Source organism: Notolabrus celidotus, chromosome 13 (assembly GCF_009762535.1).
Source record: "Notolabrus celidotus isolate fNotCel1 chromosome 13, fNotCel1.pri, whole genome shotgun sequence".
In the NCBI taxonomy this organism is placed as follows: domain Eukaryota; kingdom Metazoa; phylum Chordata; class Actinopteri; order Labriformes; family Labridae; genus Notolabrus; species Notolabrus celidotus.
In genome coordinates this window covers 528772-553514 of record NC_048284.1, presented here as the reverse complement: position 1 = coordinate 553514, position 24743 = coordinate 528772, and the positions used below count along the sequence as shown (strand labels likewise).

General features: G+C 41.0%; 3 protein-coding genes across 3 annotated transcripts in view; all 3 read left to right on the top strand.

The window, feature by feature from the left end:
- The first annotated feature begins 1113 nt into the window (after nucleotides 1-1113).
- Nucleotides 1114-9239, top strand: LOC117824222 (cell cycle control protein 50A-like). Its single transcript, XM_034699657.1, has 7 exons — nucleotides 1114-1670; nucleotides 3605-3724; nucleotides 3804-3911; nucleotides 4092-4179; nucleotides 4262-4408; nucleotides 6872-7075; nucleotides 7902-9239. The coding sequence occupies exons 1-7, from the start codon at nucleotides 1428-1430 to the stop codon at nucleotides 8093-8095; spliced, it is 1104 nt and encodes a 367-aa protein (XP_034555548.1). The 5' UTR covers nucleotides 1114-1427; the 3' UTR covers nucleotides 8096-9239.
- A 1197-nt stretch (nucleotides 9240-10436) lies between these two features.
- Nucleotides 10437-14984, top strand: LOC117823611 (cytochrome c oxidase subunit 7A2, mitochondrial). The gene is made up of 4 exons (XM_034698843.1): nucleotides 10437-10558; nucleotides 10870-10959; nucleotides 14098-14182; nucleotides 14716-14984. Exons 1-4 carry the CDS (start codon nucleotides 10541-10543, stop codon nucleotides 14772-14774), a joined length of 252 nt encoding a protein of 83 aa, XP_034554734.1. The 5' UTR covers nucleotides 10437-10540; the 3' UTR covers nucleotides 14775-14984.
- Nucleotides 14985-19160: 4176 nt separating this feature from the next.
- The window catches only part of col12a1b (collagen, type XII, alpha 1b), a 148630-nt gene continuing 143047 nt past the window's right edge, over nucleotides 19161-24743 (top strand). Inside the window, exons 1-3 of the mRNA XM_034700056.1 lie at nucleotides 19161-19323; nucleotides 20128-20237; nucleotides 24075-24191. Of these exons, the coding sequence (XP_034555947.1) occupies nucleotides 20165-20237; nucleotides 24075-24191 (190 nt within the window). The 5' untranslated portion in view covers nucleotides 19161-19323; nucleotides 20128-20164. The remainder of the gene's footprint in view (nucleotides 19324-20127; nucleotides 20238-24074; nucleotides 24192-24743) is intronic.

Genomic DNA, 24743 nt, shown 5'->3' with positions numbered 1-24743 from the left:
TGATGTATTTCAGACCCCCCCTGAGAGCCGCCCTCACTTTCCTCCCCTGGTATCTATCACACACTTTACCAAAACCACAACCTATGCTTGTAACGCATCACTGTTGACCTCTTCTTCATGATGGAAGGAAGCACTGGATAAATGATGACCTTCTCTTTGTTTGGTCGTCCAACAGCTGATTTGTCTGATGATGAATAAAGTGATATTGACACCAAATCAAAGACTGTTGTGTTGTTTTCCATTATACATAAATATAATGATCTCCTACAGTTAATACAGAATACTGCATACAGACTGCATCTCTACTGGAAGCACATTTTCAATCATTTTTATCCCCACTGCAGTTTACTAATGAGACGTTCAGGTGCTTCAGGTCATTTTTAAAATTGGAGTTAATACATATAAAAGAGTTGGTGTGTAAATATAGTTGCACCTTTCATACAAATCAAATGCAACCCAAAGTGCTTCACAGCAATTGAAAACAAGAAAGAAGCAGAAATAAAATAATGACAAGACAAATTAAAAAAGAAGAATAGATTTTTAAAATAAAACAACAATTAAATATATGTAAATACAATAAGTCATCAAATTCACATTAAGAATAAAAATAGTTCAAATAAAATTGAGTTAATAAGTAATAGAAGACAGAAAGTTAAAATCAAAATATTAAAAGTTTAATAATAAAATAATAATAATGATAATAATAATTTTATTTGTAGAGCACTTTCAAAAACCAAGTTACAAAGAGCTTCACAAGGTCAGCAAAATAAAACTGGCAGTTAATAAAAAAACACACAAGTCAGGATAAAGAAATAAAACATATTTTAAAAAACATTAAATTCCCATAAAAGAAATCTACAGGAATACAATTATTTTTAAATATTTTTCTTAAGACGATTAAAACAAAATACAATTAAAATTAAAATTCAGATAAAATCTGCTGAAGGCTCTGTGATAACAGTATGTTAACTTTAACTGAAAATGTGGATTAATTGATTAAAGAATAATTAATTTTGTGAAGGAGGTTTGATTTGTTGGATCTTCCACATATTTGGTGGGTGTTCTGGAATTCCCGATGGTACCTGAACGCAGCATCCCTGTGTGTTATATTGATGACGTCACGGTGCGTGTGAGCACTTGTTTGTAAACTTCCTGGAGACGCAGCAGCCTCTGCAGACTCGAGCTAGTCCTCTGGCTCTGAAGTCATGGATCAACATGTTAAATAGAAACAGAGACCAGGTCTCAGTAATGAACTTTAATTAGTCTTTATTAGTCTGCTGTGCGCGCGCAGTGTTTATATCAGGGTTAAATCAGACGCGTCCACTGCGCAGACTCAGTGAGGAGCTGAAAGACTAGCCCTAACTTTGATCAGTAACAGATTATTATAATAATAACTATAATAATCATATTTAATAATCATCATCATCATGATGGCGACCAGCTACAGCGCCAAGGACGAGGACGGGCAGATCACCGTGTCCGGAGGAGGGGGGGGGAGTCTCCGCAGCAGGAAGCCGGAGAACACCGCCTTCAAGCAGCAGAGACTCCCGGCCTGGCAGCCCATCCTCACCGCGGGGACCGTGCTGCCGGCCTTCTTCATCATCGGACTCATCTTCATCCCCATCGGCATCGGACTCTACGTCACCTCCAACAACATCAAGGAGTTTGAGGTAAAGTCTGCAGGGGGGCACACCTGAGGGGGGTACCTGACACACCTCATGGGGGTACCCGACACACCTGAGGGGTTCACTACCTGTCCTCCAACAACATCAAGGAGTCTGAGGTAAAGTCTGCAGGGGGGCACACCTGAGGGGGGGGTACCAGGCACACCTGAGGGGTACACTACCTGTCCTCCAACAACATCAAGGAGTCTGAGGTAAAGTCTGCAGGGGGGCACACCTCAGGGGGGTACCTGACACACCTCAGGGGGGTACACTACCTGTCCTCCAACAACATCAAGGAGTTTGAGGTAAAGTCTGCAGGGGGGCACACCTGAGGGGGGGGGGGGGTACCAGGCACACCTGAGGGGTACACTACCTATCCTCCAACAACATCAAGGAGTTTGAGGTAAAACCTGCAGGGGGTCACACCTCAGGGGTACCTGACACACCTCAGGGGGGTACACTACCTGTCCTCCAACAACATCAAGGAGTTTGAGGTAAAGTCTGGAGGGGGTCACACCTCAGGGGTACCTGACACCTGAGGGGTACACTACCTATCCTCCAACAACATCAAGGAGTTTGAGGTAAAGTCTGCAGTGACACAGACACACCTGAGGGGTACACTACCTATCCTTAATAAAGACACAGGGTGAGTGAGCTGCAGTCTGCAGGGACACAGACACACCTGAGGGGTAAACTACCTACCCTCCACTAACACACAGGGTGAGCTACATTCTGCAGGGACACAGTCACACCTGAGGGGTATACTACCTACCCTCCACTAACACACAGGGTGATCTGCAGTCTGCAGGGACACAGACACACCTGAGGGGTACCTATCCTCCACTAACACACAGGGTGATCTGCAGTCTGCAGGGACACAGACACACCTGAGGGGTACCTACCCTCCACTAACACACAGGGTGAGCTGCAGTCTGCAGGGACACAGTCACACCTGAGAGGTATACTACCTATCCTTCACTAACACACAGGGTAATGTTAAACTCCTGCAGAGTGAGCTGCAGTCTGCGGGGTCACAGTGACACCTTGATACAGATGTGACACCTGTGATCCTTCACTAATACACAGGGTAATGTTAAACTCCTGCAGAGTGAGATTCAGTCTTCTCTCAGAACTCCAATTAAAAAATGTCACATTTTAATTTTACTTCACTTAAAGACACTTTTTATCACTGCTTCAAAACAAACTCATTATTTAGCAGTTGGTATTTTTTTATGTGAATCACTCATTTTTATAAACATTATTATTCTTATTTATATTATTATTATTATTTTCTATCATTATTATAATTATTTCTTATTATTACATTTGTTATCATCAGTATTATAATTATTATTAATATTAAAAAATGAATAATAATAATAATGTCATTATTATTGTTGATGTTGTTATAAAATATAATATATCAGATTTATTCAGAAAGTTGATCCTTTGTAAGGCAAAACAACATTATATTCAAAGCAATAATAAAAATAATAATAATAATATTTATGTTACATATTATGACAGGTTTGTATTTTTTAAGACAGATACAACATGTAATACATTTTGTTTTGTTTGGGCAGTTTAATATATTTTCTGACAGATTCCCCTTGGAGACAATTAATATTTTCCAATCCAAAGAGAAATGTGAATCAATATTAATATTAAATATTCATACGAGTCTTAAATGTATTTATGTGTAGGTTTATTTATATCTGGAAGCTGACTGGATATTTATCAGTCAGTGACGTCTGGAGGAGGAGTGTGATTTAAAAAGTTTGTACTTCTTCTTTACAGACGTGTAAATCAAATCATCTCCTGCACCTCTCTGTGTTCATGAAGCATCAACTCTGATGTTAGGGAGTTGTTTTACTCTGCATGCTTCCTTTATTCTGCCTCGTGTGAAGGAAAGTGTTCTGGTAACGTTTCTCTGCTCACAGATCGATTACACCGGCGTGGACACGTCCAGCCCCTGCTTCAACTGCTCCCAGAGCTTCAGCTGGAACAGCAGCCGGCCCTGTACCTGCACCATCCCCTTCTACCTCGAGCAGCCGTACGAGGTGAGGAGAACGTTACACACAAACTTTAAACACGCTGAGGTGGAGAGAAGTGATGTTTGACTTTTATTTAAATCCACAGGGAAACGTCTACATGTACTACGGCCTCTCAAACTTCTACCAGAACCACCGCCGCTACGTCAAATCCAGAGACGACAGTCAGCTTCACGGAGACATGGACTCCCTGCTGGTAAACCCATCATCCAATCACATGAAGGATGAGTATGTATGTCAGACTGATTTATAAACTACCTCTGAGTGGGGCGCAGTTTGATCTTTCAAGACTCTACCTTTCATTGGTTTGTTGATGAGCAGACTTTCCATGATGAATAACAGATTTCAGACTCAGACTCTTTCTCTTCACTCACAGGAACCCAGTAAGGAGTGTGAGCCGTACGCCAAGCACGACAACAAACCCATCGCCCCCTGTGGAGCCATCGCCAACAGCATGTTCAACGGTGAGCCAGCTTCCTCCTCTGAAGATTATCAGCACGACTTTAAAACACGTCTCACCTTTATTTCATCTTCTTTATGTAACAGACACTCTGGAGCTTTTTTTCAATGATCCAAACGGCACGAAGGTTCAGATCCCTCTGGCCAACACCGGCATCGCCTGGTTCACCGACAAGTACGTGAAGTTCAAGAACCCCGGAGGAGACAACGCAAACCTCACCGCTGTCTTCCAAGGTATCAGCTGCTCTCTGTGTGCTCACCATAACCATCACCTTCACCTTCACCATCACCTTCACCTTCACCTTCACCTTCACCTTCACCTTCACCATCATCTTCACCTTCACCTTCACCTTCACCTTCACCTTCACCTTCACCTTCATCTTCACCTTCAACTTCACCATCACCTTCACCATCACCTTCACCATCACCTTCACCTTCACCTTCACCATAACCATAACCATAACCATAACCATAACCATCACCTTCACCTTCACCTTCACCATCATCTTCACCTTCACCTTCACCTTCACCTTCTTCTTCACCTTCACCTTCACCTTCACCTTCATCTTCACCTTCAACTTTACTTTCTCCTTCACCTTCATCTTCACCTTCACCTTCATCTTCACCTTCATCTTCACCATCACCTTCAACTTCACCATCACCATCACCTTCAACTTTACTTTCTCCTTCAACTTCACCTTCACCTTCATCCTCACCTTCACCTTCACCTTCACCTTCACCATCACCTTCATCTTCACCATCACCTTCACCTTCACCTTCACCTTCACCTTCATCTTCACCTTCAACTTTACTTTCTCCTTCACCTTCATCTTCATCTTCACCTTCATCTTCACCTTCATCTTCACCATCACCTTCAACTTCACCATCACCATCACCTTCAACTTTACTTTCTCCTTCAACTTCACCTTCACCTTCATCCTCACCTTCACCTTCACCTTCACCTTCACCATCACCTTCATCTTCACCATCACCTTCACCTTCATCTTCACCTTCACCTTCATCTTCACCTTCTCCTTCACCTTCACCTTCATCTTCATCTTCACCTTCACCTTCACCTTCATCTTCACCTTCACCTTCACCTTCACCATCACCTTCACCTTCACCTTCACCTTCACCTTCATCTTCACCTTCACCTTCACCTTCATCTTCACCTTCACCTTCACCTTCACCTTCACCATCACCTTCGCTTTCATCTTCACCTTCACCTTCATCTTCATCTTCATCTTCACCATCATCTTCACCATCACCTTCACCTTCACCTTCACCTTCACCTTCATCTTCACCTTCACCTTCACCTTCATCTTCACCTTCACCATAACCTTCACCTTCATCTTCACCTTCACCTTCATCTTCACCTTCACAATCACCTTCGCCTTCATCTTCAACTTCACCTTCATCTTCACCTTCATCTTCACCTTCACCATCACCTTCGCCATCATCTTCACCTTCACCTTCACCTTCACCATCACCTTCATCTTCACCATCACCTTCGCCTTCATCTTCACCTTCAACTTCACCTTCATCTTCACCTTCACCTTCATCTTCACCATCACCTTCACCTTCACCTTCACCTTCATCTTCACCTTCACCTTCACCTTCACCATCACCTTCATCTTCACCATCACCTTCGCCTTCATCTTCACCTTCAACTTCACCTTCACCTTCACCTTCACCTTCATCTTCACCTTCAACTTCACCTTCATCTTCACCTTCACCTTCATCTTCACCTTCACCATCACCTTCACCATAATCTTCACCTTCACCTTCATCTTCACCATCACCTTCACCTTCATCTTCACCTTCATCTTCATCTTCACCTTCACCTTCATCTTCACCTTCATCTTCACCTTCATCTTCACCTTCATCTTCATCTTCACCTTCACCTTCATCTTCACCTTCATCTTCACCTTCATCTTCACCTTCATCTTCATCTTCACCTTCATCTTCATCTTCACCTTCACCTTCACCTTCACCTTCATCTTCACCTTCACCTTCATCTTCACCATCACCTTCATCTTCACCTTCATCTTCACCTTCATCTTCACCTTCACCATCACCTTCGCCATCATCTTCACCATCACCTTCACCTTCACCATCACCTTCACCTTCATCTTCACCTTCATCTTCACCTTCATCTTCACCTTCACCATCATCTTCACCTTCACCTTCACCTTCACCATCACCTTCATCTTCACCTTCAACTTTACTTTCTCCTTCAACTTCACCTTCACCTTTACTTTCTCCTTCACCTTCACCTTCACCTTTACTTTCTCCTTCACCATCACCTTCACCTTCACCATCACCTTCACCTTCACCATCACCTTCACCTTCACCATCACCTTCAACTTCACCTTCACCTTCACCTTTACTTTCTCCTTCACCTTCACCTTCACCTTTACTTTCTCCTTCACCATCACCTTCACCTTCACCATCACCTTCACCTTCACCATCACCTTCACCTTCACCATCACCTTCAACTTCACCTTCACCTTCACCTTTACTTTCTCCTTCACCTTCACCTTCACCTTTACTTTCTCCTTCAACTTCACCTTCACCATCACCTTCACCTTCATCTTCACCTTCACCTTCATCCGTTCATCCCAAAGCAAGCTAAATGTTGGAGGTAAAGATCAGGATGTAAAACTCACCACAAGTGTTTTTAAAATTCTATTTCAGGGACAACGAAGCCGGTGAACTGGCGTAAACCCGTGTACGAGCTGGATAAAAACACGTCCAACAACGGCTTCATCAACGAGGACTTCATCGTGTGGATGAGAACGGCCGCCCTGCCGACTTTCCGTAAACTCTACCGCACCATCAAAGACTCCAAGATGGTTCCTACTCTGCCCCGAGGGAACTACACACTGGAGGTCGTCTACAGTATCCTTTAAGCCCAACATCAAGACCGGATCAGATCCAGTCCCATCCTCCAGACAGGACTCAGTCTGATCTCATCTTAATCCACCATGAGCAGAGCACTTTGCAGCATTTAGCAAGTTACAGTGGCAAGGACAAACTTCCTTTAACAGGCAGAAACCTCCAGCAGGACCAGACTCATGTTAGACACACATCTGCTGAGACCGTGTTGGAGAGAGGGATAGAGGGAGATGAAGAGAGAGAGAGAGATGATAGTGGGGAGACGGATAGTAGTAGTTGTAGCAGCTGGAGTCTGGACCACGTCCACAGCAGCAGAGATCCAGAGGAACCTACGAGACAAGGGAGCTCAGGGACTCCAGAAAGGTCTAAGAAAAGAGAGAAGAGAGGGAGACCAGAAGAAAGAAAAAGAGGAGAAGAAATGGGGAAGGAAAGATGGAAGGAAAGGAGACATAAAGGATGTTGATACATGGAAAGAACAAAGAGAGACAGAAAGAAAGAAAGCAAGAAGGGATGAAAGAAGGAAGGAAGGAAAGAAAGAAGGGATAAAAGAAAGAAAGAAAGAAAGAAAGAAGGAATGAACGAAAGAAAGAAAGAGAGAAGGTAAGAAAGAAGGGAGAAAGGAAGATATTAGAATCTTTAAGATGAACTAGTTTATCCAACATGTCCTGGAAACGCCTCAGACTCTCCCAGAATCCACTTCTAGAGAAAATGCATGTCTACAAAGCTTTCTGCTGTAAACCTGAGACCTAACTTTACATTAATCAGATATTTAATATTCTCTGGTTCTCTAAGACGGCCTTCAGTTCCATCCTTAACCTGCTGAACCCAGACTATCCGGTCAGGAGCTTCGAGGGCAGGAAGCGGATGATCCTGAGCACCATCTCCTGGATGGGAGGGAAGAACCCGTTCCTGGGCATCGCCTACCTCACCGTGGGCTCGGTCTGTTTCTTCCTGGGCGTCGTCCTCCTCGTCGTCCACCACAAGTGTGGAAATCGAAACAACAGCGCTGACATTTCTAACTGAGACGCCCTGAGGAGGCTGCACTCCAGCTCGCCTCTGCTGCAGGAGACGGCGACACCAAGGCCAGACCTGGAGATAAATTTAAACATATAGAGTCCTCGTTGGTTCTTCAGAGAGTTTAAGGAGTGTTAGGAGTTTTAAGAGTTCGGCGGTGGCTGAGTATTTTGCCAAAGTGAAAAGAATTTCCTCCCATGTGTCAAATGATCGACTGCCTTCAGATCATAAAGTTCAAATAGATCATCAAACGACAGATCTTTTACAAAGTCGTGTTATTACGATCTTTCATAAAGTCGTGTTATTACGATCTTTAAACGTGTTGCAGGTTGCAGCGGAGGTGAGCTGGAGTGTTGCTGAGCTGCATGCTGGGAAGCAGAGATGTGATTATGGAGCTGCCGGCTCGTCTTTGTGCCTCGTTCTGTCTGCAACATCTGCCAACTGTCAAACTAAAACCAAGCTTTCACTGTGACGTACTGCTGTGGGGGGGGGGGGGGGGGGGGGGGGCTGTTCTATGAAAGCTTTATTTTTTTTATATTTATTTCAGAGTTTTAAAGAATCTGTTTGTGGAGCGTCAGTAAATTTCACGTCAGAGCTCAGGGAGTCCAAAGAGGGTTCAAAGGTTTCTGTCTCGGTCTGCGTGTTTGAATCCAAAGCAGAGAAATGAGAGTGAACACAGTGTTAGTGTTGTTGTTTCGTTTGTTGTCGTTTACATGCAAAAATACAAGATAAACAACACAGCATGATAAAACAGTTTGACCAAATACATGTGAGTAAACGTTTGTCTCTTACACTGCTTACTGCACACACTGCACACATATCACAAACTGCACACACTGCACACACTGCACACACTGAACACACTGCACACTGTTACACTGCACACACTGTGACACTGTTACACTGCACACACTGTTACACACTGACACTGTGACACTGACACACATCCTGCCATCAACAGCTGAGATTTCACGAGTTACAGTGTTGTAAAATAAGTGCATGTTACCTGTGCTGTTTAAAAATGTGTTTTATTTTAAGACATTTCAATGAGCTGTGTTGTTTGACTGTAAATCTACAAAGCACTGGACTTCACATTTCTTTTGATACTTCATCTGTGTTTCTGCTTTAAAGAATAAATTTGTCATTTAAAAACAAAGCCGGTTTCTCTGACTCACATGTTTGAATGTTACCTGCAAGAGAATAAGACTTAACTGATCCCCAAGCAGAAGTTCTGCACAGAGACTGCTGCACAGAAGTAAGCATGGACTCCTGAGGATAACTTTAAAGTGAAAAAACAGAATAATAGTCACAAAATAGATGTAATGAGAGAATATATTTATGATGAATGTGAGAGAGAAATGCCTAAAAATCCACAGAGCTCTTTAACAGTGGCATTATATCCAGGCAGAATATTGACAGGCATAGTTACAGCAGTACAGACCCCCCACCTCTGGAACTCTCTCCCCCAGGACTTACACAATTCCACCTCTCCCACCACCTTCAAATCCCGCCTCAAAACTCACCTTTTCCACCAAGCCTACTCGCTTTAATCTGTCTCTATGGGACTGGAATGACTTCACCTTCACTTTCATCATGACTTCATTTTTCTAGTATTGCATTGTTATTCTGTTGTATTTATGTATTTATATTCTGTTGAGTGTTGTTTTTTACTGTTGGTCATGTTGTAAGGTGACCTTGAGTGTCCAGAAAAGCACCTATAAATAAAATGCATTAATTATATGCATAGCTTATACTCAATATTTATAAGATAAGATAAGAGAGTCCTTTACTCGTCCCACAACGGGGAAGTTCAAGTGTCACAGTAACAGAGTAGACAGTGCAAAAAATATAAAGCAGACAAGAGCCTATAAAATATCAATTATTAAAAAGTTATTAGCAATTAAGATTAAAGAGGTAAAAATAAGCATATCTTACACACATATATATTATTGGTTATAGAGTCTAACCACTGCAGGAAGAAAATATATGCTATATTTATGCTTCTAGGAGCAATTAGGAAATTAATTATTTCATGAAAATGTTGGAAAATTAACTGTTTTCAGGGGGTAAATGAAATTTGAGGAATGTTTTCATGATGGGTGATGACTTTGTTGATTTATTGTATTCGGCCTGACTACTCTGTATAATTATAAGCATTTGTACATTTGTGTGACAGCTTTATACACCTCTAACTCTATTTTTTATTTTACCTAATTTATCCAGATATTTTATGTAATTTTTCTGTATTTTTTCTCTTGTATTACTACTTACTATCATGTCTGTGTTGCTGCAACAACAGAATTTCCCCCCTGTATTATCTTATCATAGTTTATATTAAAGGCAGCAGGGGGCAGCAGAGGGAGCTGCGTCCTTTTCACATCTCCTTTTATACCCACGAAGAAGAAGAATCCGGAAGTAGAGTTTTGTCCTTGTGTGACTGAGCGGACCGTCAGGATGAACAGACACATATTTGTGAGTTTATTCTTTATTTAAAGCTCCTGTTTGTGATGTGAAGTTATCTCTGAACCACTAAGGGAGGTTTTTATTCAGTGAATCATCGATTAAAGGAAACAGAATCTTCGTTTATCTTTAAACCTGTAAGCTAGGGGTCACAGCAGGTAACCATAGTTAGCATTAGCTTAGCTTCCTAGCTAGCTTACCGAGCTGTGTTTGATCTGTGTGTGTTTGTAGTGTTTTAGAAACACACACACACCTCAGGTAGTGTATTCTTGATGTTTATAACCCCTCCATGTGATTACTTTGTTTCCTCCTGCTGTTCTCAGGCTCTCCAGCAGGTGGCGCGGCGGACCATCTCCAGCTCGGCCCGCAGACAGGTGGACAACAAAGTCCCCCAGAAACAGAAACTGTTCCAGGTAAAACCACCTGAAGAGCTCAGATCCACATCACTACACTTACAGCTGCTTTAGGACTTTATACTTTATACACATTGTGTTCAGGAGAGACTTAAAAAGGACGTTTAATGAGCTGTTAGCAGGAGAAGAACCTGAAACATGAACAGAAAGCTGCATTTCCATCAGAGGATCCATCACTTAGCGTCTCAGGAGCCTCAGGATGTCAGTGTTTCATGTGACGTCTAAAGGGAAGTGAAGTAGACATGCAGACAGTCTGCAAAGGCATCAAAAGTCACACCTCTGGTTTGAAGAGGTCACATCCAGGAACCTGTTTTAATAGGATGCAAATGGTCCCCCCTGCAGAGCTCTTCATTGACACCCCACCACTCATCATCTGCAGCTTTATTTAAGACCTTCTCTTCCAGCTGACTCTCCTCTCTGCAACAAGATTCTCTCCCCTTTTGCAAAGTAACACATACCAGAAACCTGGTACAAAGCTTTTCTTGTCCCACAGCAGCAACAGGAACAATGTCTTTAGCGCTGAAGTAGGCCCCTGTTTCGGTGATATCTTAAAGCTCAGGAGGGGAGCTTGCACCTTGGATTGTTCCTCGCAGAAGGCTGCATGTTCTTGGTTGCAGCACGCAGTTTTAAACTCTGTGGCACAGTTGTAAATAAGAGGAAGAGATTCGTCGTGCTCAAACTTGCTTCAGCATTCTTGTTCTTTTAGTTTCGGTTTCGTTCAGAAAGAGAGAGGAGAGGTGAGGACGTACGGTCACAAGAGAAACAACGTGAACTATATAGTCTTTCTCTACACCTCACAACAATATATCTCAAAAACTCCATCAGGACTTGAAGGTACGAGGATTTGAAGCTGGATGCAGGGTGCTGTCTCCTCTGAGTCGCTGTTCTTGTGGCTGCAGCTCTGCACCAAACAGACTTCCCTGTTCGGGGACAAACACAGCAAAGGGGGCGCGACCACGACCACAGCTGTGACAGTCACTCAAATTGCTCGTCTGATTTCTCAACAATGAGGAAATTAAATGAATTCTTCGTCAGTTTGATCTGATGACACATCCTGAGAGTCAAACTACTTCCTGCTCAGCCGTTCTTCTGAATTCTGGGGAGTCAGATTTGCGTTTGTCGTCTCTGCGTGTCAGGAAAGAAGCACCCTAGGAGCAGGGACATATCAGATGATGACATTAAGTCCCTGATGCATTATTTAGACTGAAGTCTCTGCAGGTAAAACCTCCAAACTCCTGCAGGAAGTCCACGTGATGGAAATGCAGCTTCATTCCAAACATACCTACACTACAACAGATTTAAAATGTTTGAATATGGAGGGGTTATCTCTCTGGATAAGATGTTTGAACCTTCATGAAGCCGAGGAGGAGCAGTGAGGACTCACAGGATGACTCATGTTTCATCTCTTCAGCGGTGGTTCCCCTCATGAAGCCCTGAAGTTTTTTGACCTCCAAAGATAAGTGGTCAGTGTGTGAGAGCGCTCTAACCGAGTGGAGGGCTGATTTAATCTGCATGTTCTGCACTCTGTGTTTGACCTGCAGTGACCTTTATCTGTAGACTACAGGAGCAGAGGAGGTAAAGGAAGTTTGGTCGATGAGTAAGATGTTGATGAAACAGAATTGGATGGTTTGTGAATCGGACATTTGTCTTGAAGTGATAACATTCTTCAGTTTCAACATTGGATTCGTTGTCTTTGCTCTATTTTCAGTTAGATCTGACCTGTAGATGATTTTCAAACCATCAGATTCTGTCCTTATCAACTCTTTAAGCTGTGTTCTCCCTGCTGATATTAAAAAGGAGAACTTAATCCATGACTCAGCCGGCGAGTTTGTCCTAACACTACTCGAATCTGCTTTTTTAATAACCTGCAATGACTGACTCCAGCCGGCATGGGGCGCTGTGGACCCTGAAGAGTCACAGATTTGTGTGTTGTCCAGCTCGACCTGAAGATATGAGCAGGAAAGAAGAAATCGTGGTTAATTTTTGTGACTCTAATGAGAGCATAGCAGCTGTTAGGAGTCAAAGCTTGAATCAGATATTGAGGTAAATGTTACAGCTGAGATATTTTTGGTATTTGTCATGTTTTGGAGTCTGCTGCTTTTTTTATTCTCATCCAAAAAAGACTCAAACTCTTTTCTTTGGTGGTTAAATCTCACATAAAGACGGCTCAGACAGTCTTTACCATCATTAAATCAGTTTCTGAAGAAGATGCACATCTTAAAAAAAGAGTTTACAAATGAAATGTTTTAGAAATAGTGTCACTGATATCCTCAAACACTTATTTCCTGCAGTTTCATGAAAGAAAAGGAGAAATTGTGCTTCTTTTGGGACTAATTTCAGCTGCAGATTAATCCACATTTGTTGCTCCAGTGAGTATTCAGAGCAGAGAAAAGTATGTATGTGATTAGGTCAGATTAAGACTTGTCTAACGGTGTCGCTGAGAGAGTTTCAGGAGGATGGGCTTATTCCCTTTAAGGCATTAAAGCTACAGTAAGTGTTTTTAGTAGGAACTGTCATGTTTATCTTTAAAAATATAAACTGGGAGGTGATTCTGTCGCTTCATGTACCTCTTTATTTTCCTTTAAGTCCTTTATTTGTTGTGATTTAGTTTAAGGGGGGGTGTAGGATTAAGTTTGATATCATAGCTTTTATCATTGACATGTTTTAGTGCTCAGTTTGATAGTTTTGCACTGAGGGACGTGTCTTTAGACGGGGAGGTAGGCTAAGAGGGACGTGTCTTTAGACGGGTAGGTAGGCTAAGAGGGACGTGTCTTTAGACGGGGAGGTAGGCTAAGAGGGATGTGTCTTTAGACGGGTAGGTAGGCTAAGAGGGACGTGTCTTTAGACGGGGAGGTAGGCTAAGAGGGACGTGTCTTTAGACGGGTAGGTAGGATAAAAGGGATGTGACAGCGGGAAGTCGAGTGTGTTTTATACCGGGAGATGACACTGAAACCTTTGTAGTTAAATGAAGCACAAGAGAAGCTTCTTGTTCTGTCTGGACGTTTATGTTTTAAGGATTTAGAATCTGAGAGTACTCAGTTTCTGACACGTGTTGAGGAGGAAATGGGGTCATGGTTTTTGTAATTTGAGGTTTCAATGTTGTAACTTTCCCGTCACGTCTCTCTCTCTGTCCTGCAGGAGGATAACGGCATGCCGGTTCACCTAAAAGGAGGCGGAGTCGACGCTCTGCTGTACAGGACAACGATGGCGCTCACCGTCCTGGGTGAGGAAACCCTCCTCTACATAACAACGCATCAAGAACTTTTACCTCCTTTATTTTAAATCCACATGATCCTAAACTCTCTAAACTGTAAATATAGAAAATTAGAATTGTTGATACAAATCTGAGTTTTTGTTCGTTTTTGTTATTATCATAATTGTTTTTACCTTTCATATTTATTTATTTAAAAAAAAATTTTTTTTATTTTATTGTATTTGAATTATTTTTCTATTTTTTCTCTTATTTATTTTTATTTTTAATTATTATAATTGTTGTTTGTTTTATTATAATTTAATTATTTTTCTTTTTTTTCTCATTTATTTAATTTTTAAATTACTCTAAATTATTATTATTAGTTTTTTTCATTAATTGATTTAGACTTTTTTCATTAACTCATTTTTTCACTTCTCTCCTTTTTTTGTTTTCCTTTAAAAAAAAAACATCACATAAATAGTTTAATTTAATCTTTTGTATTTAATGTGTAAAAATTAAAATAACCAGATTAATTGAATCATCTTTAAACGTTTATCCTCCAGGAGCCGGATACGTCGTGTACGAGCTGGTGAAAGCAGCGTTCCCTAAGAAGAGAGACTAACTCCTCCTCCTCTTCTTCCTCTTCCTCCTCTGCAGCCGTTTACTTCACTCTGACCCGGCCAGCCGCTCTATATTGTAAAAAAGAGAACTCCTCTGTATGTTACCGTCACGCTGGGATATTGTTTCATGTTCATGGGATCAATATTTATTTTTCTTGTACTCTCTGATGATGACCTGAGGATCAATAAAAACAGCCTCTCATGACCAAAACGACTCTCTGGTCTCTCTCTTTGTCACACTCGCACAACATATAACATTTCTCTACATGGAAAACTTTGAGACCTTTTTTTAATGTTACCATCTGAACTGAATTATTTCAACTCATTAAACAAGAAGAACAGAAATATTAACATTTTAAACACTGAACAGCAAAAAGGAAAATATACTCACTCATCCTGTTTCATTTAAATCCTGTTTCAAATAAAGAGATCCATTTTTACTTCTGTCAGATGTCTTCAGGTGTTTTTCAACAGCAGGAACTTTTAATTTTTCAAACACTTGTTAGGATACAAGATACACAACAGCTCTGATACACTTTATTTTTTACAAGTCAGAATCAGAATCAGCTTTATTGGCCAGATATGCTTGAACACAAGGAATTTGACTTTAGTAAACTGTGCTCTCTTTGTATAAGGCATAAAAATAAGACATACAAATATAAATATAATAATAACATCAACTATAAACACAAAAAGAACAACAAATAGGCATCACTAATATGATAATAGTGCAGTGGTGAGCAGTGCAGAGGTAGTTTTACATTAAAAGAGTATAGTAGGTGATAGTTGAATAATAAAAATATACATTGTTTATTTACAGAGAGTGTTTTTATCTGACAGGTATGACACTGTTATGTTTTAGTGTTCATCAGAGTGACAGCCTGGGGGAAGAAACTGTTCTTATGGCGTGGAAAAAGGGAGTAAACACTTCAAAGTAGAATAGTAAATAAAATAGAATGAATGTAAGATAATAATAATAACAATAATAATAATAGTAATTAGAATAATAAGAAGAAGAATGAATTAGAAGGAAGTAGCTACAGTTGTATGTTCTATCTATACGGGTCACAGAGCAACAAATACACTGACCCATGTATCTGAAGAAAATCTAATGCACTGACATATTCTTGGTTGCACCAGAGCATCAGTGGTCTTATCTGTGCTGATAGATAGTAGTCTTTGAGACTCTGTAAGGTCATCCCTCCCCCGGTTCTCGACTGCAGGAACTTTCAAGGAACCAGGGTCTCAATTTAGTTCCTGGTAGCTGATCCCCTCCTTTAAAAGTCCCTGCTCAGGGGTTAGTACTCTCCAATGATCCAGGAACATTTCTGAGTTGTGTTTTTATTTCCCCTCCGTCCACAAAAACATCACGCTCACTTGATTTAACGACTCTTGAACGTTCGTGTGTTTTAATGTTTGTGAGGATGTTTTTTTATGACCTCACTAAAGCTGCACAACATTTTAAAGTGGAGTCAAATGTAAAATAATAAACAACATCCAATCTGTGCCAAACCTCTCATAAAATACTGCAGCATTCATCAGTTTCAACATCTCTGCTCTGAGGAGGTGGACATCCCTGTTTCTGTCACTAGAGGGCGATGTTTGCAAAGAAATCCCCCCCTCCTCTCTCTCAGGGTGACATAATCTGGATTAAATTCCTTCAGACTAGTTTCTGTGACCTGAACCGGTCCTCTGTTCAATAACCACCTCCTGCTGTGACCAGGAGTCAAACATTACAGTCACAGACTCAGAATACCTCGTGCTCATATGTGTGTCTCTGTGTCCTGGGTGGATTCTTTCTGTTGTCTGTTTTTATTTAACACAGAGTGTAAAAAGAGACAGCCTCAGGCCTGTTCAGATATCAGTCCACACCCACCACACATCATTTAACACTTTATTGTCAGCAAACGAGCTGGAAGCTTAAGAGAGACTCAAAAATAACATTCAACACGCATCAAAACTGACAGATAACATGCTTCTAATCAGACCGTTAAAGCCTCTTTTAATGATTTGAGTCACGATTAATGTCAGATCATTCAGAGCCAGTCAGTCAGAGGAGGACAGGAGGAGGGGAAGGTGTGCAGAGTCTCACCTGGAGGAGTCAGACTTCATAAAGGAAGATATTTGGTGTTGATTTTTAATGATGATGCACTTTAAGAGCTCACAGAACTAACAAAGTTGAAGTTTCTGCACCAGGATATGAGACCTGGAGGCACAGTGAGACTCTGGTTTATGACCTAGGATGACACCTTCAGAGTTCACTCAGAATTCTGGGATTTTGATCATTTTTTAATGAATCTATGATAAAATAAACTTACCAAACTATGTGTCAGAGGTTTTAATAATCAGTAATACTATTATAATAACAAAAACACTATTTGAATTGCTTGATTATGAAATTAAAAGAAGGTAAATTGATGGATTTAGGCGCACTGACATGTGATGGAGCATATTTTGGGTCAGATTCCATGATTAGCATGTTCAGCTGGAGGCTCTCTGAGGATGTATGATAGTTACTCTTTATTCAGATCCCCATTAGCTGCCACTAACAGCAGCTACTCTTCCTGGGGTCCACATAAAACAAACACAACATACAGAATAAACATGAAATACAAAACTAAAAATTCTACAAACATCACAAAGAAAAACTGTGAATACTGTATAGAAATAAAATACAAAAACAGAAACATGCTACAAACATGAAATACAACAACTGAATATACTACACATGTAAGATACAACAACTGAAGATACAAACATAAAATAGACAAACTGAAATGCTTCAAACATAAGATAAAATAAAACAAAAGCAAAACAGGATGTTCATTAAAATTCAAATATGTCACTCTTATAGCCAGAAAGCTCATTTTGATGAAGTGGACGCACCCTGCACCACCTTCCTTTAAACACTGGGTCAGAGAGACTTTACAGTTTCTGAAGCTGGAAAAGATCAGACTTTCTCTTCGGGGATCTAAAGAGAACTTTAAGTGGAGATGGCAACCTTTCATTGTACATCTGCTTGAGCAGCTATGAGATTTGAGTCAATTATTAAACTCTACCCTAGGATTTTAGCTTTAGTTACATATAACTTCTGTATTGTTTATTTACTGATACTTTCTATCTTGCTCTGTTTTTGTTTATGTCCACTCTTTATCTCCCTTCACACTCATACTTGTCTCATGGTCCACTTTTGACAATATTTAAAGGGACATTGACAAAATAACAAAAAAAAAGTCTAAATGTGTTTATTTGTATGTATATGTATGATTGTATGGTTATTATTATTGTTGTTTAATTGCTTTATTTGACTTTTATACATTTTATTTTATTTTTTATTGTAACTCTCTCTATGTGTTTGTTTTTGTCTTTGTTTTTTGTTTTAGGAGGGATGTTGACTGTCCAGTGTTATATCTCTATTTGTGCATTGAACACGAAATGTTAGTTTTTTTATTGTAATTGTGAAAAAGCCAACAAACAAAGTTTAAAAAAAAATGCATTAATGTTAGAGTTATTATTAAGGTGTTCCTTTAAGAGTCTTTTAAACTGGCTTTACTGGGGGCTTCAGTTATAGTGACTGGTGAATGATTCCACAGTGTGATGGCTCTATACAGAACAGTGTTTAATACATGGAGGGATTTGGAGGCTCTCTGAGGATGTATGATGAGCTCACTGATGTAAATCTAACTCCTTCTGTTTAATACATGGAGGGATTTGGAGGCTTCCAACCATTCTTCCTGGAAGCCCCATGTCCAGTGTGGGGGTGAACTGAGGAATCTGGGATCTACTGTTGGAGAAATTTGTGTCATGTTTGAATTTTAAAACAAAACCACGGAAGGAAGGAATTCCTCCTCCTCTGTGTTTCAGTCTAATCTTCTGAATAACAGAACATTGAGAAGGTTCTGGAGCATGATGGTTTTTCCTGAAGTCATTTGAATTTTCATGACAACTGTTTCTGCTCCATTTAATCCCTCTGACGACTCAGGAACTTCTGTTCCGTCCCTGCCTGATGCGTTAAAGAGGAAAAGTCTGTCTCGGGGTTTAGTTTACAAGCAGGCTCATATTTTCCCGTTGATTCACAGAATTAAAAAAGGGGGTAACAAATGTCTCTGAGTTTCCCCTCCAATGATCCCCCTCTTCTGCTGCTGTCTCCTCCTCGCGCACAGAAGCCCTCCATCACCGGAAAGGAATGCAGAGAAGTATGTCAAAGTTTCCGAGTGTGTGTGTTCGTCCCCTGCGCGCGTGTCTCCCCGCGCTCGGAGAGGTTACACATCATTTTTTGGCCCTGCTGGATGTCGTAAGAGCTCGCGGCGGGGCAGGCAGAGCTGGGAGCAGCCCCCCTGTTAAGTAGCAGATTGTGTGGAGACTCTTCCCACTTGGAAAGAGGCTCGCCGACGCGTCTGGGAACCAAAACCCACGGAGCTCTCCGACTTCAACACCGGACCACCTCACTCTCCCTTTCCTCGGGTTGGAGGTCTACAACCGAGACTTTCACCTGGTTTCTATTTTTCATTCCTGAACCACTCCAAAGAAATTCATCCGTCTCCTCTTTAGGTCAGTCCTGCATGGTGTTTGGATTTATTTTGTTGCAGTATCACTTTGATTGTGTTCCAAACGTTAATAAGAAGTATAGATTGTATTTTTAATGCATTTCTAAAAGCTGAGTTCATCTCCTTTTCTTATTCCTCTTATATTTTGTGAGTTTCCAACCAGTTTCAGTCGGATTATCTCCAGAGATCTGTGGATTTTCTCTTTGGAGTGCAGTGCGTAATTGCGCACCGCACCAGGACTTTAAGCTCGTTTACAGTGCACTGTGGAAAGATTTTCTCTTCAGTAGAGTGGTTATATCTCATCTTCAGAGATGTTAGATAATAAATTGGACGTTTTGCAGTTTAAATCTAAATAATCTAAGAAGCTGTTTGAAGAGAAAAGACCGGAATCTGACGCGTAAAGCAGATTTGGCTGTGAGCGTCTTTTTACGAATGGACTTTTCATGATATTATTGTGACTTTTTGGTTGTTTTAAGGAATTTAATTTTAGATTTTTGGACTTTTCCATATCCCAAATATATAGTGTTTAAAGTAATGGTGTTTGGATGAGTAGAGATACGTTTTTATAAGCTCTAAATATGACTTTTTAAAATACTCATGCCCTGGAAGCTGCGTTTTTGTGCTTTTAAACCAATCAGTGATGCTGGATGTAGATTTGAATAGTGCTAGATCACCTTACTATAGATTAGGTAATGCAAGATCAACTCTGATATTCACTTATGGGGTCTGCTTGAAGGTCTAGTGAAGCCCTGAGGCAGCTGCGGGGCTGCTGCTCATCTTATAACCGCCTCTTTCGTGTCTCTCGCAGCTTCATTCATGTGCTGCTGAGCCAGAGGAAGCTGAAGATGAAGAGCAGGCTGTCTCTGGCGGTGGCTGCCCTCCTGGCACTGCTGCTGTCCACTCAGGCCCAGAGTCAAGGTAAAGCTGCTGCTCCTCCTCCTCTTCCTCCTCTCTTTGATCCAACACCTCTGACTCAAGCTCTCCTCACCTCTGCCTTCTCTCTGCCTCCGATGTGCAGCTGAATATTTAGCCTCAATAAAAGAATCACACAGAGAAAGCCAATGTGTCTGTGAATTGTTTTGTTTCATCTGATTTTCCCTTTTCAGCCTCTGTTTGACCTTTTTTTCCCCATCCAAATAATCCCACTTTCCTTCAGGAACCTGCAAGATGTCCTCTGGAGAAGAAAAAAAAAACAGCCTCAGCTTCAAATATCTGGTTTGAATTGTTGATAGGAGCGTTTTCTTCAAAACCAGAAGCAGTTCTGAGGAGGTTTAAGCCGCGGATGTAACAAGTGTAGAGAGGAAATGTTGCTAAGGCTTAAAAAGACAAACTAAATCTGGCTTCAGATTGGTGGACCACGACCACTGTAAAGGAAAATCTGTTAAGTTGTTTGAAAAGTTGAGATATTTTGGCTTTTTGCCCAAAAAGACTAAAATTCCAGTGATTTTTTGCCTCAGAAATGTTCATCTATCAGTCTTTCAAGTCAGTCTGGAGAAAAAGAAAAGAAAGAAAAGCGAGTGTTTAATGATTACCTGCCTCCCATGTGAGGCTGTAAAGCTGAAATATTTGGGCATCTTTCCATCCTCACAGATGTAGTTCATCTTTATTCCACTAGGAGGAGCCCTTACACAAAACCAGTGTTTTACTACAGTCTACATTTCTCCAGTTTCAAAAAGAGAAAAAAAAAAACCCAAGCGGCACCTGGCCAAGTTTCCTCCCTACGTCCTTTCTCCTGATGGAACGGAAAGACAAAATATGAGTTTCACATTATTTTCCAGAGTCTGAGAGAGAGAGGAGAAAATGTGCTCCTCTGCTGCGTGCCTCTGGGTTTTCTCTCAGACTGAAAAAAGTGCAGTAAAAACTCATCAAACCATCAGAGAGAGGAGAAGGAGGAGAAGGAGGAGGAGGAGGAGAGCTTTTCTCTTCTCTTCTTCCAGGAGAGTTTCTGACCTCCTGTGACCCACTTTAACTTCCCTGAGAGGCCCTGCAGAAGTCACGGCACCCTAATGGGGTCATATATAACCTGCGTTAGTTTGACAGGCTGGGGCCGGAGTCACAGGTTCAAACACCTTGAAGAAAAGAAAGACCCTGAGCAGGAAGGCCTCTGCTTTAAACGGTCACCAGATTACAAAGTGAGGCAGTTCAGAGCAGAGGCCTGGATGACAGGAAACCAGGACGTGAGTGTGTGAGTGTGTGTGTGAGGATGAGTGCCCGAGGCTTTTATTTTGGTAGTTTTTGCTCATTTGGAAACAGAAGCAGCCGCCCATCGCCCTTGAATTAATCCACCAGGTTGGTTGACCCTCCATTTTTGACGTCCTGTCCCCCTCCCAGTTAAGCCGGGACCCTGAGTCCTGGCTTCACGACAATATTTTACAGTGATATTCTTCACCCCCACACTAACAGATCGACTGGTTGGCGGTTTAGAAAGCAGAAGGCGAGTTAATCTTCACACTCCAGAGAGATTTATCATCACTTGTGTTTAGTTTCCGTGGATAATTGCACCTTCTTCGCCACATTGCGTGTTTCTACCTCAGGAGAGTCTGCACAGCTGCAGAGTTTCAGAAATGAGACAAACTCTGGAGCTCAGATTACCGTAGATTAGCATTCCTAAAGCATGAAAAGATTAAGAATTAGACACACAGTTTCTGTTAGATAACGCTCAAGGAGAGAAGAGTTGGATTAAATGAGAGTCTCATAAATCCTTAAGATATCCAGGGACGGGGTCAATCCTGGTCGAAGTGTTCGTAGGATCAATCCGGAGGAGAGAATCAATCCGTCACAGCTCCTCTTTAACTTCTTTATTCATCATACGCGCCTGAAAACATCGATCTCACTCAGGTTACACGTTCTTAGACAGTCGTTCTTAAGGTAGTCTGACTTGTTTTGTTGTAGATACTTGATGTTTTTAAAAGATTAAAGTTTTTGATTCAAGCTAGAAACACCCTCTAAGTCAGCTAGACCTTTAACAATCAACCCCAACCTGAAGAAAATCACTCTAAAATATTCCAAATGAATAATCTGTGGTCCCTCGTGTACATGGAAACTTTGTGTCTGTTGCTCCAAGTTGTTGTTAACAACTTTTCCTGTACACATGCATGCTCCCCCGTGTCAGTAATCCCAAACCAAACCTAAATCTGTGTGCACTCTTATCCTGTTTGTTGTTTTACGTCACAAAGACCAGCGGTTCTTGAATTACAGTCCAGATCCAAAGACCGTCTTTGAGACCAGAAGAAAGAGGCTGTAACTCTCAGGTCTGGAGTTGGACTGAAATTGAAGAACCTCTGGTTCAGAGTTTGTAGAAACCTGTGCAGAAAAAAAGACGTACACGTGTCTTCACTGACATTGTGTATTCTTTTGTGAGGTTTGCAATGGAGAAAGGAAAGTGATCAATTAGATCTTCATTGTATAATCCGGACTGGAGAGTTTCATAATCAGATTTGTGTGACTGTGTTGTTTGTCAATTCAGCTTCATGAGTTGGATTGAGGTCATGGACAGCCTGCTGGATGTCAGCCGGTCCATGTTGTGGTTTGTTAACAGGGATGGAAACTTTCCTTCTTTCACAGAGTGGTGGCTTATTTCCAGAATAACTCACCAGACAGAAAGTTTGACAAACTGAATGTGTTAAAGTGAGCTGTATGGAAGCAAAGAAAGGCCATGACCAATCACATTTTATCAACAGATACTCAAACTCTTTTACATCTTTATGAATATTTCAAAAGTCAGGCACTCAAAGCTCCAGTGAGGAGTTTTTAACTGGTTGTTAAACTATTTCTATGTTGTAATTTATAATGCCTGAAACCTTGTAAAAAGCCTTCTTTACATTTTCAACAGATAATATTAACAATAAGTGACACATCTGTCATGCAGGATGAGATTTTCTGTAAGAAAATGCTACCTTAGGATGTACAGAACAAGATCAGCACAACGATAAGATGTATACTTTTGTCCACAGGGGGCGCCAAAGTGGACACAAAACAAAAGTTTCTCACTGCAGCTTTAATTTCCTTGAGATATTTCATTTTTAAGAAATGTTTATCTAAATATTTTTGGTTTGAATACATCTTTGATGATATTTGAAGGTTATTCACTTTAGAAAAGTAACTCCAAAAACAAAAGGTAAAGAGTAAAGCAAAAAAAAGTTGCTTCTCAATCTTAGTTTGGTGTCCAAATTTCACCACTTCGATTTCACCAATTAGACATTGGCGTCAAATTTTTGAATCCAGAAATGACCTGTTAAATCCCTGCATTTCTTTTTTGGACACCAGTTTTGACCCTTGCTTTTTGAAGCTCAAAAAGTTTGTTAGGGCTTAAAACCAAACCAAAGTAGTAGAGTTTGGTCACAGCTGCTTATAAGATTGATTTTGGCCTTTCTTTGCAACCACAGACACGTCACAGCCAAATTCACCAAACTGTGTGTTTTCCGCCCTGTTTGTGTTTCCTTTGTGAATTTACTCAGTGTGGTAAAGTAACGCTGTGTTGTTTTTGTTGTTTGTTGTGTCAGTGTGTAGTTGCATGAGTTGATGACTGTGGCTGTCGGCCACATGAGCTCAAACAGAGGACATTTTTGTGTAAAATGGCCTCTCTCTCTCACATCTGTAGTTTGGTTTGTCTTGTGTTGTTTGCTCCAACAGTGAACTTGTCAAACTTCACCCTGGAAGTGTTGACTGTTGGGAAAATCCTTTCTTACTTACAATTGCAATACGTTCACCTCCTAAAGCTGCAGGATTAACTGTGTTTGCTTTTTCTCTTCACAGTCAACCCTCCGTCAGATTTGAGGTTTAAGATTTTAAATGAGAACACAGTGCAAATGACCTGGACTAGACCACAGATGAGGATACAGGGCTACAGAATACAAGTGACCTCAGACACAGGTGGGTGCTCATTAAACCTGCGAGTTATTTCCTGCTGAGCCTGTAACATTACAAGTGCCATAAACTCACTTAGACACCAGTCTGCCCTGCAAGACTCAACACTCCCCGCAATTATCTGGAGATTTCTGCATACACATGTTTGGCTGCAGGAGCTCTAATGATAAAAGAAAAGGGGAAAAAGGAAAAAACATTAGCACTGCCATGGAAAATTGTCAGCATTGGTTTATCTCAGGAGCGTGGATCTTTACAGCCTTCACAGTCCATTAAACGGCTGGGATGGTTTTAAGTGTCAGCTATCAGCTGACACTTAAAAAGAAAACAACCTGAAAGCTGAATATTAAAATATTTAGGATGATCTTCTGCAAAAGGATTATGGTGATTTTTATTTTGGGGTTTTTGGTGTGTATGCTTTCTATTTCCAGGGTGTGTCCCATTATTTAAGAAAGGAAAATCTGCAGGCTTCAGTATACAGTTACATTTTTGAAAATAATCGGCATCCAACTTTATAGTGTAGCCACAGATTTACAAAAATCCAATAAACTTTCTATTCTT

What these genes read in the sequence shown, in the direction of transcription:
- LOC117823611 (XM_034698843.1), top strand. An exon ending in AGAAACAGAAACTGTTCCAG is followed by an intron (nt 10,960 to 14,097) that starts GTAAAACCACCT and finishes TCTGTCCTGCAG; the next exon opens with GAGGATAACGGCATGCCGGT. An exon ending in GATGGCGCTCACCGTCCTGG is followed by an intron (nt 14,183 to 14,715) that starts GTGAGGAAACCC and finishes TTTATCCTCCAG; the next exon opens with GAGCCGGATACGTCGTGTAC.
- LOC117824222 (XM_034699657.1), top strand. Translation starts at nt 1,428, where the DNA reads ATGATGGCGACCAGCTACAGCGCCAAGGACGAGGACGGGCAGATCACC. An exon ending in ACAACATCAAGGAGTTTGAG is followed by an intron (nt 1,671 to 3,604) that starts GTAAAGTCTGCA and finishes CTCTGCTCACAG; the next exon opens with ATCGATTACACCGGCGTGGA. An exon ending in ACCTCGAGCAGCCGTACGAG is followed by an intron (nt 3,725 to 3,803) that starts GTGAGGAGAACG and finishes TTAAATCCACAG; the next exon opens with GGAAACGTCTACATGTACTA.